Source organism: Podarcis pityusensis (assembly GCF_964106645.2).
Source record: "Podarcis pityusensis genome assembly, chromosome: 2".
NCBI classification, from domain to species: Eukaryota; Metazoa; Chordata; class Lepidosauria; order Squamata; family Lacertidae; genus Podarcis; species Podarcis pityusensis.
In genome coordinates this window covers 11,123,409-11,140,399 of record NC_138029.1, presented here as the reverse complement: position 1 = coordinate 11,140,399, position 16,991 = coordinate 11,123,409, and the positions used below count along the sequence as shown (strand labels likewise).

Here is a 16,991-nt window from a genome sequence, read left to right as displayed (position 1 = left end):
AGTTATTCAACATTCGTTCTGATTTGCTGGCACAAAGCTGACTATAAAAGTTAGACTATAACCCCACCTACATTTTACATGTAAAGCAGTATCCTGCCAATTTAAACAGTCATTGCTTGCCCTAAAGAATTCTGGGAAGTGTAGCTTGTTAAGGGCTCTGAGAGTTCCCAGAACTGTATCAATCAATTAATTACTTATCAATTAATCCCTCTTCCCAGGGAACACTTGCAGCTGTAGCACTGTGAGGGGACATTATAGTGATGTTGTTGCCAGTTTCTGGTCCCTCAGCCTTCTTGATGAACATTAATCTCCCCAAAGGAGCTGTCTTAGGTTTTGAAATGGGAAGGACCTGTTCAGAATTACAGCTGTCTTTGATGTGGTATTTCCCTGGGCAAGAAAGTGATGCCCAGATTACCCCCTTTTCACCAGTCTGTCCTCCTTAATAACATGGTACATTTCTTGTAAGAAACAGGTCCTCACTTGGTTAGGCCTAGGACACCCAACTGGATAGGAAAACAAAAGTAGCCACAAGAACTAGTTAAAGGCAGAGGTGTGGTGGTTTGGGGTCACAGGGGGTTGAAGACCCTTTACTGTAACAGGGTCCCCGTCTCCAGCATCCTAGAGCCTAAATAATAATAATAATAATAATAATAATAATTTATTATTTATACCCCTTCCATCTGGCTGGGTTTCCCCAGCTGCTCTGGGCGGCTTCCAACAAAGATTAAAAATACATTAAAACATCAGTCATTAAAAACTTCCCTAAAGGGGGCTGCCTTCAGACGTCTTCTAAATGTCAGATAGTTGTTTATGACATCGGATGGGAGGGTGTTCCACAGGGCGGGTGCCACTACTGAGAAGGCCCTCTGCCTGGTTCAGCAGGAAAGAGAACCTTTTCATCACTGAGAAGTCTCCATTCGCTCTTTGTGCTGAATGGAGTCAATCAGAGTGAAAGAGGGTGAGCTGGAAACTGAGGATTGGCTCCTAGGGTCACTCTGGAGAAGGCACTGTTGTCTCTGGGTCTGAGGATGACAGTCTGCACAACTGAAATGTTGGATAGTTGGCTCCATAGGTAGTCCAACTTGGTGATGGTGATTATTGATTATTGACAGTGATATGGAGAAGGCCATAGCCATAGCTGTCAACCGTCCCTTATTTGATGGGAAACTCCCTTATCCCAGCGCCGTGTCCCGCTGCTGTCCCTTATTGATGATGTCCCTTAAATTTCCCGGGTTTCAAAGGAAGCAGCTCCTCTCCCTCCCTCCCTGACGGCCAGGGAGGAGGGAGGCTCCAACTGTGTTGCTTGGCTGCGTTGCTCACCCAATAAGGAGTCTAAGAACGACTGGGGGGTGGAGCTTGCATGCCTTGTGCCGATCAAATCGGCCACGTTGCCTGGGGACTCGCCTTTGCTCAGCGCTTCCCAGCGGAGAGGTGACAATGGTTTTCCTTGCTGCATCCCCTTTGTCGGGTTGCTGCGCTGTGGGAACCACCGCTTGAGGCTTCGTTTGGCTGCTGGCTGGGCTTTCTGCCTTTGGCTCGGAGGGGCTCAGAAGTTGAACATACCTGTGCTTGGAAAATCCCTTATTTTGGCTGCTGATCCCTTATTTTCAAGGCTGCTGGTCCCTTATTTTCAAATCTGTAAGTTGACAGCTATGGCCATAGCTCAGTGGTAGAGCATCTGTGTTGGACGCAGAAGGTGCTAAGTCTGGCTAAGAGAGAGATAGTCCCTGCCATAAATCGTGGAGAACTGCCATGTTTGTCATTGCATGCAACACTGAGCCAGGTGAGCCAAAGGTATGACTCACTAGAAAGCAACTTCTAACGCTTCCACGGAGCAGGTCCTCTTCTGTTAGCTGCTTAGGTTCTGGTGTTGAATAACCTTGTTCTGTAAAAACTTTGCAGCCCTGAAATGTCATCTCTCAGTTTCACATCCTGGCTCATTAAGCCTTGTGTGTTTGCGTTTCTCACACTGCGGGTTTGTAAATTGACTTTGTCACGTTGCATGGAGAGGTGACATTCCTTCTATATCCTGTCTCTGTGCAAGGACTGAGGCTGCACTGCACACCAAAGTCTTGCACACCACCTCAATCTCTGGGTGGTGCGAGATTCCAGGGGTTCCAGGCACTTACCTGAGGTTTGTAAGGTCCCGACCTTGAAGGACCAGGTGCGCAGCCTGGGAGTCATTTTGGACTCATAGCTGTCCATGGAGGTGCAGGTCAATTCTGTGTCCAGGGCGGCTGTCTACCAGCTCCATCTGGTACTCAGGCTGAGACCCTAAGTGCCTGCAGACTGTCTCGCCAGAGTGGTGCATGCTCTGGTTATCTCCCGCTTGGACTACTGCCATGCTCAGTACATGGGGCTACCTTTGAAGGTGACCACTCGTTTTTAAAAAATATTTTATTTTAATTTTTTAACAGTGTTTTTATACATTCACATCATTTTCAATTGTTACACTCCTGGGATTACTTAGAACCCTTGGACTCCCCCCCCCCCTTTCCAATTTTTCCATATATATATGTGCATCTAATTACATTTTTCTGTGGGACACGGGTGGAGCTGTGGTCTAAACCACTGAGCTTTGGGCTTGCCAATCAAAAGGTCGCAGTTTGAATCCCCGCAATGGGGTGAGCTCCCATTGCTCGGTCCCAGCTCCTGCCAACCTAGCAGTTCGAAAGCACCCCAAAAGTGCAAGCAGATTAATAGGTACCGCTCCGGTGGGAAGGTAAACGGCGTTTCCGTGTGCTGCTCTGGTGTCGGTGTTCTGTTGCGCCAGAAGCTTAGTCATGCCGGCCACATGACCCGGAAAAACTGTCTGCAGAGTGGACAAACTGCCTGATATACATTTTAAAAATGTTGTAGGTGGAAGTGAGACAACCTTGATAGTCGATGTGCATCCCAACTCTGCGCTGGAGTAATTAAATAAGCTGCTAGATCATTTGCATATGGAAGACACTAAACTCAGAATGGCTTTTTATTACCCTAAGGAAGTGTGGTAAGGGGGAGAGAGGCTTATGTCAGCAGGTATTTGCTCGCACATTTTAAACTGTTCTTATTGAGATTGTCTAAGCCTGCTGCTCTCCAGTAGGTTTCCTGTTGACAATGTATAAATCGGATAAGCCCTTTGTGGGGTGAGAGGTGTTCCCAATATATGGGAATGGCTAATTCTGCACAACAAAGTTACAAACTGTATCGGTGCAACAATATCTCATACAAATGAGCTGGTGTGGTAGCTGAGCTGCTAGTATGGGGGATATAGAGGGCATATTAGTCGACACCATGGGTAGGAAAACTAAGGCCTGGGGGCCAGATCCGGCCCAATTGCCTTCTAAATCCAGCCCGCGGATGGTCCGGGAATGTTTTTACATGAGTAGAATGTGTCCTTTTATTTAAAATGCATCTCTGGGTTATTTGTGGGGCCTGCCTGGTGTTTTGACATGAGTAGAATGAGTGCTTTTATTGAAAATGCATCTCTGGGTTCTTTGTGGGGCATAGGAATTCGTTCATTTCCACCCCCCAAAAAATATAGTCCGGCCCCCCACAAGGTCTGAAGGACAGTGGACCGGCCCCCTGCTGAAAAGGTTTGCTGACCCCTGGTCTACACCAAAGATGGAGTACTTGTGGACCTTCAGATGTTAGATTCCTAACCCACATCAGCCCAGCATGGCCCGCAGTCAACAATTTTTGGAATAGGGTTAACCATTCCTTCTTTGCAAGATTGTTTGCGTTCCTAAGCAAGCACTAAAGGTATTTCAGCTAGGTGGCCCAACTTCAGTCAAAGTTGGATTTGTTCTGTAACTCCCATTGCATCTGGCAAATGAATTTGTGGCATAAATTCAATGTGTAAAACACACAGAGTTTCAACAATAGTGGCCACCCACCCAAATTTACAAGCTAACCATCAAGTTAGGAAGAAGGGCTCTCTTTGTTCAATTACCCAACTCTTGCCAACATAACAGATCTCAACAGCAAAGAATTAGAGGTCAAATGGAAGAGAAAAATATGGGCTATAACAATAATAAACAAAATGAACTATGAACAACACGGTGAGATATAAGCCACTTGGAGATGGCAGGAGACATTCCATAGAGGTTTTTAGAAAAGGTAAAAGGTAAAGGACCCCTGGGCGGTGAAGTCCAGTCAAAGACGACTATGGGGTTGCAGCACTCATCTCGCTTTCAGGCCAAGGGAGCTGGCGTTTGTCCACAGACAGCTTTCTGGGTCATGTCTGGTTTGGCAATTCAACACTGTGACGGAAACCAGAGTGCACAGAAGCGCTGTTTACCTTCCTGACGCAGCAGTACCTATTTATCTAGATAGATAGATAGATAATTTATTACGGTCAAAGACCAGCTCACATAACATAACACAATAAAAACAGTGTTCATAAAGATAAAATATACAATCGGAACAGATTGCAGCAATAGCTCATGAGTTAAAATAGAGATTTATACATACACCCGTACAACTGAGATTTGGGCTACCATAAAAAATTGACCCTGAGGCGCCCCAAAGGGCAACTTCAGCATTTTCCTAGTAAGCTATTTTATTCTAGAGGATGATCTGTGCCTACAAATCTGGGTGCAGAATCTGGCTACCAGCCGTCTTGTCTTATGATCTTTGCCTAAGAGGAGAGAATTAAGTTTGTTGTGATGTTGTTTAGTCGTTTAGTCGTGTCCGACTCTTCGTGACCCCCTGGACCAGAGCATGCCAGGCACTCCTGTCTTCCACTGCCTCCCGCAGTTTGGTCAAACTCATGCTGGTAGCTTCGAGAACACTGTCCAACCATCTCATCCTCTGTCGTCCCCTTCTCCTTGTGCCCTCCATCTTTCCCAACATCAGGGTCTCTTCCAGGGAGTCTTCTCTTCTCATGAGGTGGCCAAAGTACTGGAGCCTCAGCTTCAGGATCTGTCCTTCCAGTGAGCACTCAGGGCTGATTTCCTTCAGAATGGAGAGGTTTGATCTTCTTGCAGTCCACGGGACTCTCAAGAGTCTCCTCCAGCACCATAATTCAAAAGCATCAATTCTTTGGCGATCAGCCGTCTTTATGGTCCAGCTCTCACTTCCATACCTTAGAGGTATTTATATCAAGCTAAGCACACAGGGGTCTCCTAACAACTCTTAGCACCTTTAGCAAAACTACAGTTCCCAGAATTCTTGGGGGGAGCAGCCATGACTGTTAAAAGTGGTATGATAACTGCTTTAAATATATCGTGCATTGCTTTGAGTAAACTGAAAGCAAAAATGTGCATTAAAATGGGATGGTTATAGAAGATACGTTCAAAAATACAATAATAGTTTTGACTCCATACTAGAATTCGAGTGATAAAGAAACTAAAAGGAGGTGGACAACAATCAAGGATTCATTATGTTTTCAGAATGTATTGAAAAAATTACCGTATTTTTTGCTCTATAAGACTCACTTTTCCCCTCCTAAAAAGTAAGGGGAAATGTGTGTGCGTCTTATGGAGCGAATGCAGGCTGCACAGCTATCCCAGAAGCCAGAACAGCAAGAGGGATTGCTGCTTTCACTGCACAGCGATCCCTCTTGCTGTTCTGGCTTCTGAGATTCAGAATATTTTTTTTCTTGTTTTCCTCCTCCAAAAACTAGGTGCGTCTTGTGGTCTGGTGCGTCTTATAGAGCGAAAAATACGGTACATAGAAAGGTTGATTGTTTTGTGTACATTTGATTGTAAGATAAAATATATGCAAAGGGACTTGACAGGAAGTCAAAGTCGAAGAAAAATTTTTGTAAGATAAAAGGGGGAAAATATTTACTTTCATTATTATCATTTTGTGTGTGGGTGTGGGTGTCTGCACATCTGTGTGTTTTTGTATGGAATGTTTGGGAGGAAATAAGACGGTAAATAACAAATAACAAACTAAATATTGATGTATGTAATTTTTATTTCTTAATTATATTTAGTGGTAGTATGGTTGTATTGTTTTTTGTAACATAAAATCATTTAATAAAAATTATTTTTTTAAAAATAATATACCGTATTTTTCGCTCTATAGGATGCACTTTTTTCCCTCCAAAAATTAAGGGGAAATGTGTGTGCGTCCTATGGAGCGAATGCAGGCTCCTTGGCTTCATCGATAGCAACGGAAAGCCTCCAAAGCGCAGAGGGAGCGCTCCCTCCGTGCTCCGGAGGCTTCGCGTTGCTTTCGCTGAAGCCTGGAGGGCGAGAAGGGACCGCTCTCCAGGCTTCAGGGATAGGCGCCTGAAGCCTGCGGAGAGCAGCGTGAGTTCCCGCTGCAGTCTGCAGTCTTCAGGTTCCTTTCGCTGAAGCCAGGAGAGCAAGAGACTCCTGGCTTCAGCAGAAAGGGAGAGCTGTGCAGCGCCCCTTCAGCCAAGCGGGAGGAGAAATGGAAGGGGCTCCGTTTCTCCTGCTGCTTCACAGAAGGGGCACTGAGCAGAGAGGGGGAGAATTTTTTTTCTTGTTCTCCCCCTCTAAAACCCGTCCTATGGTCGGGTGCGTCCTATAGAGCGAAAAATACGCTGTGTGTGTGTGTGTGTGTGTGTATAGTACCTGTCTGACCTGCTCTTCAGACAGTGTCCAGGGACACAAGATGGCCTCTTCGGCTGACCTGAGTAGACAGGCAGACTCCTCTGTGAAAGAGGTAGCAGCCACGGGTGTCTATTTTTTTGCCACGGGGCAGGGCAGGGAGACTGCCTCTCTCCCCTCTCGCACTGTGCTAATCTCTAGCAAGGGCAGGCTGCCTTGCCAGTAGCAGGTACATCCTTTGCAGCCATAAAACCTCTTCTTTATGACGTAGCCCACCAGCCATTCAATGACATGACTGTAATGGCTCTTTTATCAAAACTGGAGATGTGTGTGACCTTCAATTTTTCTTTCTTTTTATTTTTTTAAAAAACCTTTTTCGAACAGGCGCTGTATCTGTTGTGCTGTCTTCAGTATCGCCAAGCATTTATTTCTGGTGCGTTGAAAGCCAGGGAGTGTGTCAGTTGGGAAATGAATCAAGAAGCAAAGGATTCTTCACAATGGCGGCTATTTTGACAAGTGTGAGAGAGACAATGTTTGCTTCGTGATTGCTCTGTGCAGCCCTTAATGTTTCCATGGTTTTATATTCCTGTATACTAGCACAGCGATATTTTATGAGACAGCAGCATATAAATCCTTTTATAATTATAAGAAAAACATATATGCTGAGGTGAGATTTGGAGACTTCCTGGTTCTCATCAACATTCTCTCTCTCTCTCTCTCTCTCTCTCTCACACACACACACACACACACACACACACACACAATGATGCTCACACTCAGACCTTTCTGTTTAGGCGAGTCTCTCAGCAATCCACCCTGCTGTTTCCTCTCCAGGAAAAGCTTTCTTTTCTTTATTCCGCAAAAAATTATATCTGCAATAAAACCTCCCTGTGGTTTACAAGGAGAATGAATCATTTAAATTATCAATAAGCGGCAGCTGAAGACAGGGTGTTTAAAACATTAGAAGCGGAACTGAAATCGATAGTCAGCTAAAACGAAATTAAAACCCATGTGAACTTTTTAGCATGTCTGGATTGTCTTTCGCCTAAACGGAAGGATTTTAAGGAGGTGCCGAGTTCAGAAGGTGCCTACTGGCTGTCAACAGGCAGGGAGTTTCCAAGTAGGCACTGCCACCCTAAAAGTTTGATTCCTTACAAGTACAGAATGAAATGTGTTGCCTCTCCCCGTGTTTCCAAAGGAGGAGCCAGCAGCCCACAAATTTCCCAACATCTCCATCCCTTCAGGAATGTGGGCGGTGCCATACAGAGAGGTGGAAAAATGAAAGGCTGCTGTGATATAAACCTGAAGTTTCCTGGTCCAGCCCAGTATGTTGCAAACACTCGCTTGTTTTCTTAGTGCTTGAGCATCAGGAAAGGAATCAAGAGGCGAGGCGGAATCCGCACACAGAGCTGTCTTCCAACCTCATTTCAGGATGTGGAGGGAACTGCGGATGGTGGCTTTTTACAGGGCTGTCTTTGCAGAAATCCTGGCCACCGCCATCTTTGTCTTCTTCGGCCTGGGCTCAGAGTTGAATTGGCCAGAGAAGCCCTCTGTCCTGCAGACTGCCATCACCTTCAACTTGGCCGCAGCCACCGCTGTCCAGATCGCCTGGCATGCCAGCGGATCCCACCTCAACCCAGCAGTGACCTTGGCCTTCCTGCTTGGCTCTCGCATATCGTTGGCAAGGGCAGCCTGCTATATACTTGCCCAGATGGTCGGAGGCATTGTCGGAGCAGCTGTCCTTTACGAGGTGACTCCTGAGGACATCCGAGGAAGTTTAGGCACCAGTACGGTACGTCTGTCTCCGTTTCTGTCTTCTGAATGTTTGCCGTCGTCGGGAAAGGCGAGGATGAGGCAAGGCCTGTCTAAAACAGCCAGTCTGTACCTGGGATGTTTCTGTTACTTTTTTTAAAAAAAAATATTTCATTAGAAGAATGTCATTCATAAAAAGAGAAGAAAGGTGAGAAAAGGAAGGAAGGAAAAGAAAGAAAGAATATAGTTACATCACCATACCTTAATATACAGATGTGTGTATTTATGGTCCAGCTCTCACTTCCATACATCACTACTGGGAAAACCATAGCTTTAACTATATGGATCTTTGTCAGCAAGGTGATGTCTCTGCTTTTTAAGATGCTGTCTAGGTTTGTCATTGCTTTTCTCCCAAGAAGCAGGTGTCTTTTAATTTCATGGCTGCTGTCACCATCTGCAGTGATCATGGAGCCCAAGAAAGTAAAATCTCTTACTGCCTCCATTTCTTCCCCTTCTATTTGCCAGGAGGTGATGGGACCAGTGGCCATAATCTTAGTTTTTTTGATGTTGCGCTTCAAACCATATTTTGCACTCTCCTCTTTTACCCTCATTAAACCCTCATTAAAAGGTTCTTTAATTCCTCCTCACTTTCTGCCATCAATGTTGTCTCATCTGCATATCTGAGGTTGTTGATATTTCTTCTGGCAATCTTAATTCCATAAATCTAAGAGATTGGCAGCTTTGGTGATGGTATACCGTGGTCCCACGAAAGCTCTTTCACGATTTCCTCTTCCTCCTCCCCAGGTGAGGGTCAACGTCTCATCCGGACAAGCTGTGTCCATCGAGCTCATTTTGACATTGCAGCTGGTTCTAAGCTATCTTGTGTCCACCGATAGCAGCCGAAACAAAGGTTCTCCAGCTATCATGATCGGTGTCTCCGTTGCCCTGGGACACTTAATTGGGGTAAGTGGAGGACCTGGGGCAGTTTAAAAACTACAGGGGATCTGATGAGCAAAGGAAGAAGTAGCTCTTCCTGATGACCAACTAATCTGTAGAATGCTGGAAGGAGATGCTCAAATTACACAGAGTACTCCTGTCCAATGCAAAATAAAAATCAGAAGGGAAAGTTATGTTTAACTAGGTGCTCATTAAACAGCTGAATGCTCTTTAGAAGCAAAGTGTTAGGTAAAGGTAAAGGGACCCCTGACCATTAGGTCCAGTCGTGGCCGACTCTGGGGTTGCGGCGCTCATCTCGCTTTATTGGCCGAGGGAGCCAGCGTACAGCTTCCGGGTCATGTGCCCAGCAGGACTAAGCTACTTCTGGCGAACCAGAGCAGCGCACGGAAACGCCGTTTACCTTCCCGCCGGAGCGGTACCTATTTATCTACTTGCACTTTGATGTGCTTTCGAACTGCTAGGTTGGCAGGAGCAGGGACTGAGCAACGGGAGCTCAGCCCGTCGCAGGGATTCGAACCGCCAACCTTCTGATCGGCAAGTCCTAGGTTCTGTGGTTTAACCCACAGCACCACCCAAGTTTAAATAGGAAATGTGTTAATTTTCTGACAAACCGCCCAGGTTTACTGGAGGGATTGGTTTATAAATTGCACACAGAGGCAGTGGTAAATGGCAATTTTGTTTTGTTGTTTCGTTTTATTGGGGGAATAGCGGCAGCAGGCAGGCCCAAGGCATCTTCACACCCACCCCATGGCACCCCTGAGTGGCAGTAAGAATGAGCCCCAAAATCCTATAATCATTAGTATTATGGGCCTCCCCGACTGAGAACTTATAGACATAATCTAGATATGGGTTAACTCTCTAATGGGTGAGATCCTGGAGAGCACCTTACCCAAAGAGTGCAGAGAACACCACAGATTGCAGCGTGTGGATCTTCCAGACATGTGCAGAACTAATGTGAGCCCATTGATTACAAGAGAAGGGAAGCACAGCAGCAATTCTGCCAGTAGCCTAACCTACTCCATTCTCAGAAGTCAGTCACGAGGTGGGGAACCTACAGAGGGGTCTTCTGATCAGGGCCGGATTTAGTTTTGATGAGGCCCTAAGCTACTGAAGGTAATGGGGCCCTTTATATGTCCAGCTGTCCTTCGTCAACAACAAATTGTCACTGGTTTTTGTGTTGAATATATGCTATATGGTAATTTATGGACCTAACAGGTATCTAAAGCCGTTTGCACAGGTTGCCATGCAACCAGTCCGTGCAGAATGTAGGCACCCTGTACAGTGGTACCTCTGGTTGCAAACGGGATCCGTTCCGGAGGCCCGTTCGCAACCTGAAAAGAACGCAACCCGCATCTGCGCACGTGCGGGTTGCGATTCACCGCTTCTGCGCATGCACATGACATCATTTTGCGCGTCTGCGCATGTGCGAGCGGCGAAACCCAGAAGTAACCCTTTCTGGTACTTCTGGGTTGCCGCGGGACGCAACCTGAAAACGCGCAACCTGAAGCAAATGTAACATGAGGTATGACTGTATATAGAAAAGAGCAAACCAGTGATATTTTAGGGAGCAGGCTAGCAAGCGGAGCCCATTACTTACATCACAGGACCCTACACAACACAAAACTCTGTTGCTGCTTGTAGGTTTTATTTTATTTGTTTTTTATCTTATATTTTGGAAATGTACATCCAGGTTTTTTTCCCTTTACATTTTTGGGGGGCCCCAAGAAAGTGGGGCCCTAAGCTACAGCTTGTTTAGCTTGTACGTAAATCCGGCACTGCTTCTGATGACTCCAGTCCTAATGAGTAAGGGCTCATCTGGACTTCCTATTCTGCCACATTCCTAGGCACAGGTCCAAGCTTTAAAATGTTGTGTCCAGCGTTTTCCCTGTGAACACCCGCTCTTTATCTCTAAATTGGAACAAATGGTAATCCGCGGGGAACCTGAACTGCTGTTTGCTCCGATTTAGCATTAAAGAATGGATTTTCATGGGGGAAAGCGCAGGGGGGGGGACGACAACACAAAAAGAAGCACACACCTGTGCCTAGAAAGCATATGGCAAAACGTAATTGTGGATGAGCCCTGACTGTAGGTGACTTGTAGAAATCTGGATCCGGGGACCTGCTATAGCAGGGATGGGGAACCTATAAGACTCCAGCTCCCATCAGCCTCAGCCAGCATGGCCAGTGGCAAGGAGTGATGGGCACTGCAGTTCACCAATATCTGGAGGGCTGCAGGATCTCCATCCCTGAGCTCTTGGCATGTTTGTTTTCTCCAAAATTATTGCAGCTCGAAGTGGTACATCTGATGCCCTTCACTAAATGGAGATTCAGAGAAGGGGGGAGGATGAACCCTGCAAAATATGCTTGTCCAGACACATCTCTTCCCATTTCTCCTTCCTAGCATTACTACACCACCTGTTCCATGAATCCAGCCAAATCCTTTGGCCGTTCAGTTGTAGTCGGGAATTTTACAAAGCAATGGGTAAGTCGCCTCCTTTCTGACCCTTTTGCCCCTGTTACCTTGAAGCCAGAAGGGAGTGGGGATTGTGTCCGTGGGGTGGAGATTCAGCCACCACCTGGGATGGCCCAAGGCCTAAAAGAGGCCCCGATTCTCCTCACAGAACCTATATAGGAGAGCCCATATGATATTGAGCGACAGAATAATCTGGCCACAATAAGGAAATTTTATCCATGGTATGATTATTGTCCACCTAGTCATTTGACACTCCGGCACCCTATTTGCAAAATTTAACGATTCCAAAATACAGAGGTGCATTCATTTTCGCAAGATTGAATATACAGTACTGCCTTTGGCTGTACTTGAGGGTCGATTTCAAAAAATTCCTCTGCAAAAACAGTTAAATGTATGGGATGAATGTGGCCTAATTTCCCTGGATCAGGGCCCCTTCCTTTCATTATGATTCTTTTCTACCCCTATGAAGTGGGAACAAGTGATGTTTTGGGTAAATGAACTGCAGCCTCCTCTAGCCTCAGCACAAACTGTTTCTTCTCTTTGTCCCTGCAGATATTCTGGGTGGGGCCACTGGTTGGTGCAATCCTGGCCTTTGTGCTTTATTCCTTTGTCCTTCACCACGACCCAAAAACCTTTGCGGAACGACTGGCCATTCTCAGGGGCAGCTATGATGCAGAACCTTCAGAGAAGGAGAAAGACCAGCCGACAGACTCTGTATCTCTGCCCATGCCCAGCCTTGTACATAGACTCTAGACTCCTAGGAGCATGCCATGGAAGAACATCGACGGCTCCTCCTGTTTTTAGGAAGGACTAAGTGAGAAACCACTCTTCTCTCTCTGGCCACGAGAGGGCTCCAAGTGCCTTTTCTCTCAAATCTGAAGTCAGATTGCATATGCACGGTGCCAAATTTGCAACGACTCTTTTTAGCAAGAGGAACGCCAGACAATAGGAATGGATCTGTGGTGTGGTATGGCCAGCAGGAGGCACTGCGTTAACACGCGTATGCAATGCAGGGGAAGGGCAGAGAGGAAGCCAGTTCAGAGGCCCATCGCTTGCGGCGCCCAGTGACTGTGAACGCTGGCAGCTAAGGTAGCAATGATGGTGTTCTCGAGGTTTAAGTCTGCCGTTATCTATGCGAAACCAACTAGACCAGGCTTCCTCAACCTTGGCCCTCCAGATGTTTTTGGCCTACAACTCCCATGATCCCTAGCTAGCAGGACCAGTGGTCAGGGATGATGGGAATTGTCGTCTCAAAACATCTGGAGGGCCGAGGTTGAAGAAGCCTGAACTAGACTGTGAGCAGTAGGGTCTCGACTCGCAGACTTTTCAAGTGTCCCAGGGACAGTCCCAGATTTACAGAAGCTAACCCGGTTTCTGATTTGATCCCAGAATGTCCCACTTTCCCTTAGGACAACCCTATTTGCATTGGAGACACGTTGGAGGGGATGCGACTTCCGATGGGGCCTCAGTTGACGAGGGTGGCGCTGTGGTCTAAACACCTGAGCCTCTTGGGCTTGCCGATCAGGAGGTCGGCGGTTCGAATCCCCACGACGGGGTGAGCTCTCGTTGCTCTGTCCCAGCTCCTGCCAACCTAGCAGTTTGAAAGCATGCCAGTGCAAGTAGATAAATAGGCACCGCTGCGGCGGGAAGGTAAACAACGTTTCCATGCACTCTGGCTTCCTTCACGGTGTTCCATTGTGCCAGAAGCAGTTTAGCTATGCTGGCCACATGACCCGGAAAGCTGTCTGTGGACAAACGCCGGCTCCCTTTGGCCTGAAAACAAGATGTGCTCCGCAACCCCATTGTCGCCTTTGACTGGATTTAACTGTCCAGGGGTCCTTTACCTTTACCTTTTACCTCTACCCATGCAGTCACCCACCATATAAAGCAGCACAGGTTGTACACGGTGCAAACTCATACATTCTACTGAGCGCACCAGTCTCTTTCCTTAGCTTACTGTCAAAGAAGCATCAGGGATGCTCTTAGCTATGGACGTTTATTTCCATCATTGGTAGTCCTTCGCACCTGCTGTGCTCTTCATGACTCCATGTATGCATTGCTATTCATGCTCAGCAGAGATCCATTTAAATTAATGGCCATGACTAACTAAGGTTTACTAATTTCAGTGGGCCTACCCTGGGAAAAACTTAGCTGGGTACAACCCTACACTTCCAAAGTACTTCCAGAAGGAGTGTCTCTTTACGGGATGCCATGACCTTATCGCAGCAGCAAATGGAGTGATTTCCTAGTCTGAGACCTTTACTGCTGGCATGGGAGAAGGACAATGATCGAAGGAGGTTCATCTGCATCTTTTGCTGTGCATAATATAGGCCAGTGAAGCCAAATACCGTATTTTTCGCTCTATAAGACGCACCAGACCATAAGACGCACCTAGTTTTTGGAGGAGGAAAACAAGAAAAAAAATATTCTGAATCTCAGAAGCCAGAACAGCAAGAGGGATCGCTGCGCAGTGAAAGCAGCAATCCCTCTTGCTGTTCTGGCTTCTGTGATAGCTGCGCAGCCTGCATTCACTCCATAACACGCACACACATCTCCCCTTACTTTTTAGGAGGGAAAAGGTGAGTCTTATAGAGCAAAAAATACGGTATTCGGGGAAAGGAGGGGAGAATTAAAGCACCGTATCACACAAAGAGACTTAATATGAAATTAAAAAAAACTCAGTCTAAATTAGCTAGTTGCATGTTATATACTTAAGCAAAGGCAATGAAGTATAGGTGGGTTCCCGCGAGGCAAGACACAGTGATAACAGCAAGAACCTTTATTTAACTAACAGAACTGGGCAACAGGGGCAAAGCAACTGCTTATATACATTTCTGAAGGCCTGGGCCACTCCCACTCCCAACATGATTGGCTGGCTAAACTTCCAAGCTGCGAATCATAACTCAAGATTTTAAGGGCCAATGGCAGAGGCCCAAATCCTGAATTGTTCTGTGATTGAATATAATGTATCGAATCAGAACACAGGGCTCAGAATCCTTAGTCCAGACTCAAGCTCAGGCAAACACAGACCACTGAATACATAACAGGTGGGTTTCAGAGCACACACAGAGTTTCTCACAGAATCCTGGTTAGTTGATTTCAGGAGATCGAAACCTGAGAGTGAAGCCTCTCATTTTTATAGGAAATCTGAGAAGTAATACAAAAAGGGTCCTTTACAGAAGTAGACTATTGTTTTGTTGGTGAGTTATGCTCAGTCTCTGATGGTCTCTGTGGCCAATCAGAACTTTATTTAGAAGCTAGATCAACCACCTTATAAACCCTGCACTTAAAAGGGCTAGCCAGTTCTCACTAGAATCAATGTAAAAAAGGGGGGTAGATTAACTTGAGGGTGTTTGCTGGGGAATAAAAACAAAACAAATAGGATGTCTGTCTGCTGCAGACTTCCAGAGAACCGGCCTGATTGGAGATCTTTTAGGGGACACTGCTGATCTTTATAGGAATATAGGATTTGTCATTCTGCCTTCCACCCAGTGAGGAAATAAAAGTGCTGTAATTAGTGCTGTATTTGTCCATTGTCCCTCCAGAATAATAATAATAATACAGTAATAATAATTTATTATTTAGACCCCGCCCATCTGGCTGAGTTTCCCCAGCCACTCTGGGCGGCTTCCAATCAAGTGTTAAAAACAATACAGCATTAAATATTAAAAACAGGGCTGCCTTCAGATGTCTTTTAAAAAGAAGATAGTTGCTTATTTCCTTCACATCTGAAGGGAGGGCGTTCCACAGGGCGGGCACCACTACCGAGAAGGCCCTCTGTCTGGTTCCCTGTAACTTCACTTCTCGCAATGAGGGAACTGCCAGAAGGCCCTTGGCGCTGGATCTCAGTGTCCGGGCTGAACGATGGGGGTGGAGACGCTCCTTCAGGTATACAGGACCGAGGCCCTTTAGGGCTTTAAAGGTCAGCACCAACACTTTGAATTGTGCTCAAAAACGTACTGGGTGCCAATGCAGATCTCTCAGGACCGGTGTTATGTGGTCCCGGCGGCCACTCCCAGTCACCAGTCTAGCTGCTGCATTCTGGATTAATTGCAGTTTCCGGGTCACCTTCAAAGGTAGCCCCAAGTAGAGCGCATTGCAGTAGTCCAAGCGGGAAATAACTAGAGCATGCACCACTCTGGCAAGACAGTCCGCAGGCAGGTGATCCAGACTCTGCTGATAGAGACCTCAAAGGTTGAGGATGATGTTTCGCTCCAAACACAGCACACAGAAATGCAGTTCCTCCCCAACTTCTGTGCACCCAGATATCCCTGCAAGATGCTGGCAAACCCTCCATGTTATGATGGCCACCTTATTTCCATCTGTTTGCTTACAGCCGTTTCCTGATACACATAAAGGAGCAGGCAAAGCTTTTAATGGCACAGCGATAAGTGCTGGGAGAGACACTTCACTGTCTTAATTTCTGTGTGTGAGGAAACTGCTAAAAACACATGAGTTGTGCCTGTGTTGTTAACCTTGTGGCATTCATCTCCTGCCAATCGCGGTGATGGGTGTTTTGCTAGAACGCAGGACTTTAAGACATTTAGAAGATGGGATCTCAAGACAATGTTGCTGTTTACATAACAGCAAGACTCAAAGCCATTGGGCATTTCAGTTCCTGTTGCATTTCCCCAGGATATTTGGTCTTGGGAAGACACAAGAACTTCCCACGCTGGAGGAATGGCAGATGAAACTTATGGACTATATGGAATTGGCGGAAATGACTGGTAGAATCCGTGACCAGGGAGAAGAGTCGATGGAGGAAGATTGGAAGAAATTCAAAGACTATCTTCAGAAACATTGCAAAATTAAAGAATGTTAGAGTGATGTTGGACTGAAAATAAGTGGTTTCCAGCTGTACAGGTTAAAGTTAATGATAGACTAAGAATAAAGATTAGGATTAAAGATGTTTAAAGAAATGGAAAATTGATACTAAGAGGAAAAATCTTAATGTTATATGATACTAAGACTAAAGATCAGGTTTAAAGAAGTTGAAGTTATATATTTCAATATTTTATTAAAGCTAAAGATTGGGATTAAAAAAGTGAAAAAGAAACTGCTGGACAAACAATTTGGACTGGAATACAAAAGAGGGAGGTATGAGGAAGTCCAGAAAATAAGTAACTTAAAAATGGAAATGGAAAAGAGATATTGTTTTTAATTGTTTTGTTTTTTGTTGTTGTTTTTTTTACTGTTGAATCTTGTGTTTTTTTCGTGTTTTTGTTATATGTATTGTGTATGTTTTTCGTTTTTCTCTTTGTTGTTTATAACTTTAATAATTTAAAAAAAAAAAAGGATATTTG

At 45.8% G+C, this 16,991-nt stretch overlaps 1 protein-coding gene across 1 annotated transcript; it reads left to right on the top strand.

Annotated features, from left to right (window-relative positions):
• Window positions 1-7,757: 7,757 nt before the first annotated feature.
• Window positions 7,758-14,141, top strand: LOC308471089 (aquaporin-6-like). The gene is made up of 4 exons (XM_080995040.1): window positions 7,758-8,298; window positions 9,063-9,221; window positions 11,617-11,697; window positions 12,241-14,141. Exons 1-4 carry the CDS (start codon window positions 7,939-7,941, stop codon window positions 12,439-12,441), a joined length of 801 nt encoding a protein of 266 aa, XP_080851166.1. The 5' UTR covers window positions 7,758-7,938; the 3' UTR covers window positions 12,442-14,141.
• The last annotated feature ends 2,850 nt before the right edge of the window (window positions 14,142-16,991 follow it).

Bases quoted from the DNA above. Each gene is read 5' to 3' on its own strand.
- LOC308471089 (XM_080995040.1), top strand. From the start codon at position 7,939: ATGTGGAGGGAACTGCGGATGGTGGCTTTTTACAGGGCTGTCTTTGCA. The intron at 8,299-9,062 runs GTACGTCTGTCT...CCTCCTCCCCAG, and splicing joins GAAGTTTAGGCACCAGTACG to GTGAGGGTCAACGTCTCATC. The intron at 9,222-11,616 runs GTAAGTGGAGGA...TCTCCTTCCTAG, and splicing joins CCCTGGGACACTTAATTGGG to CATTACTACACCACCTGTTC.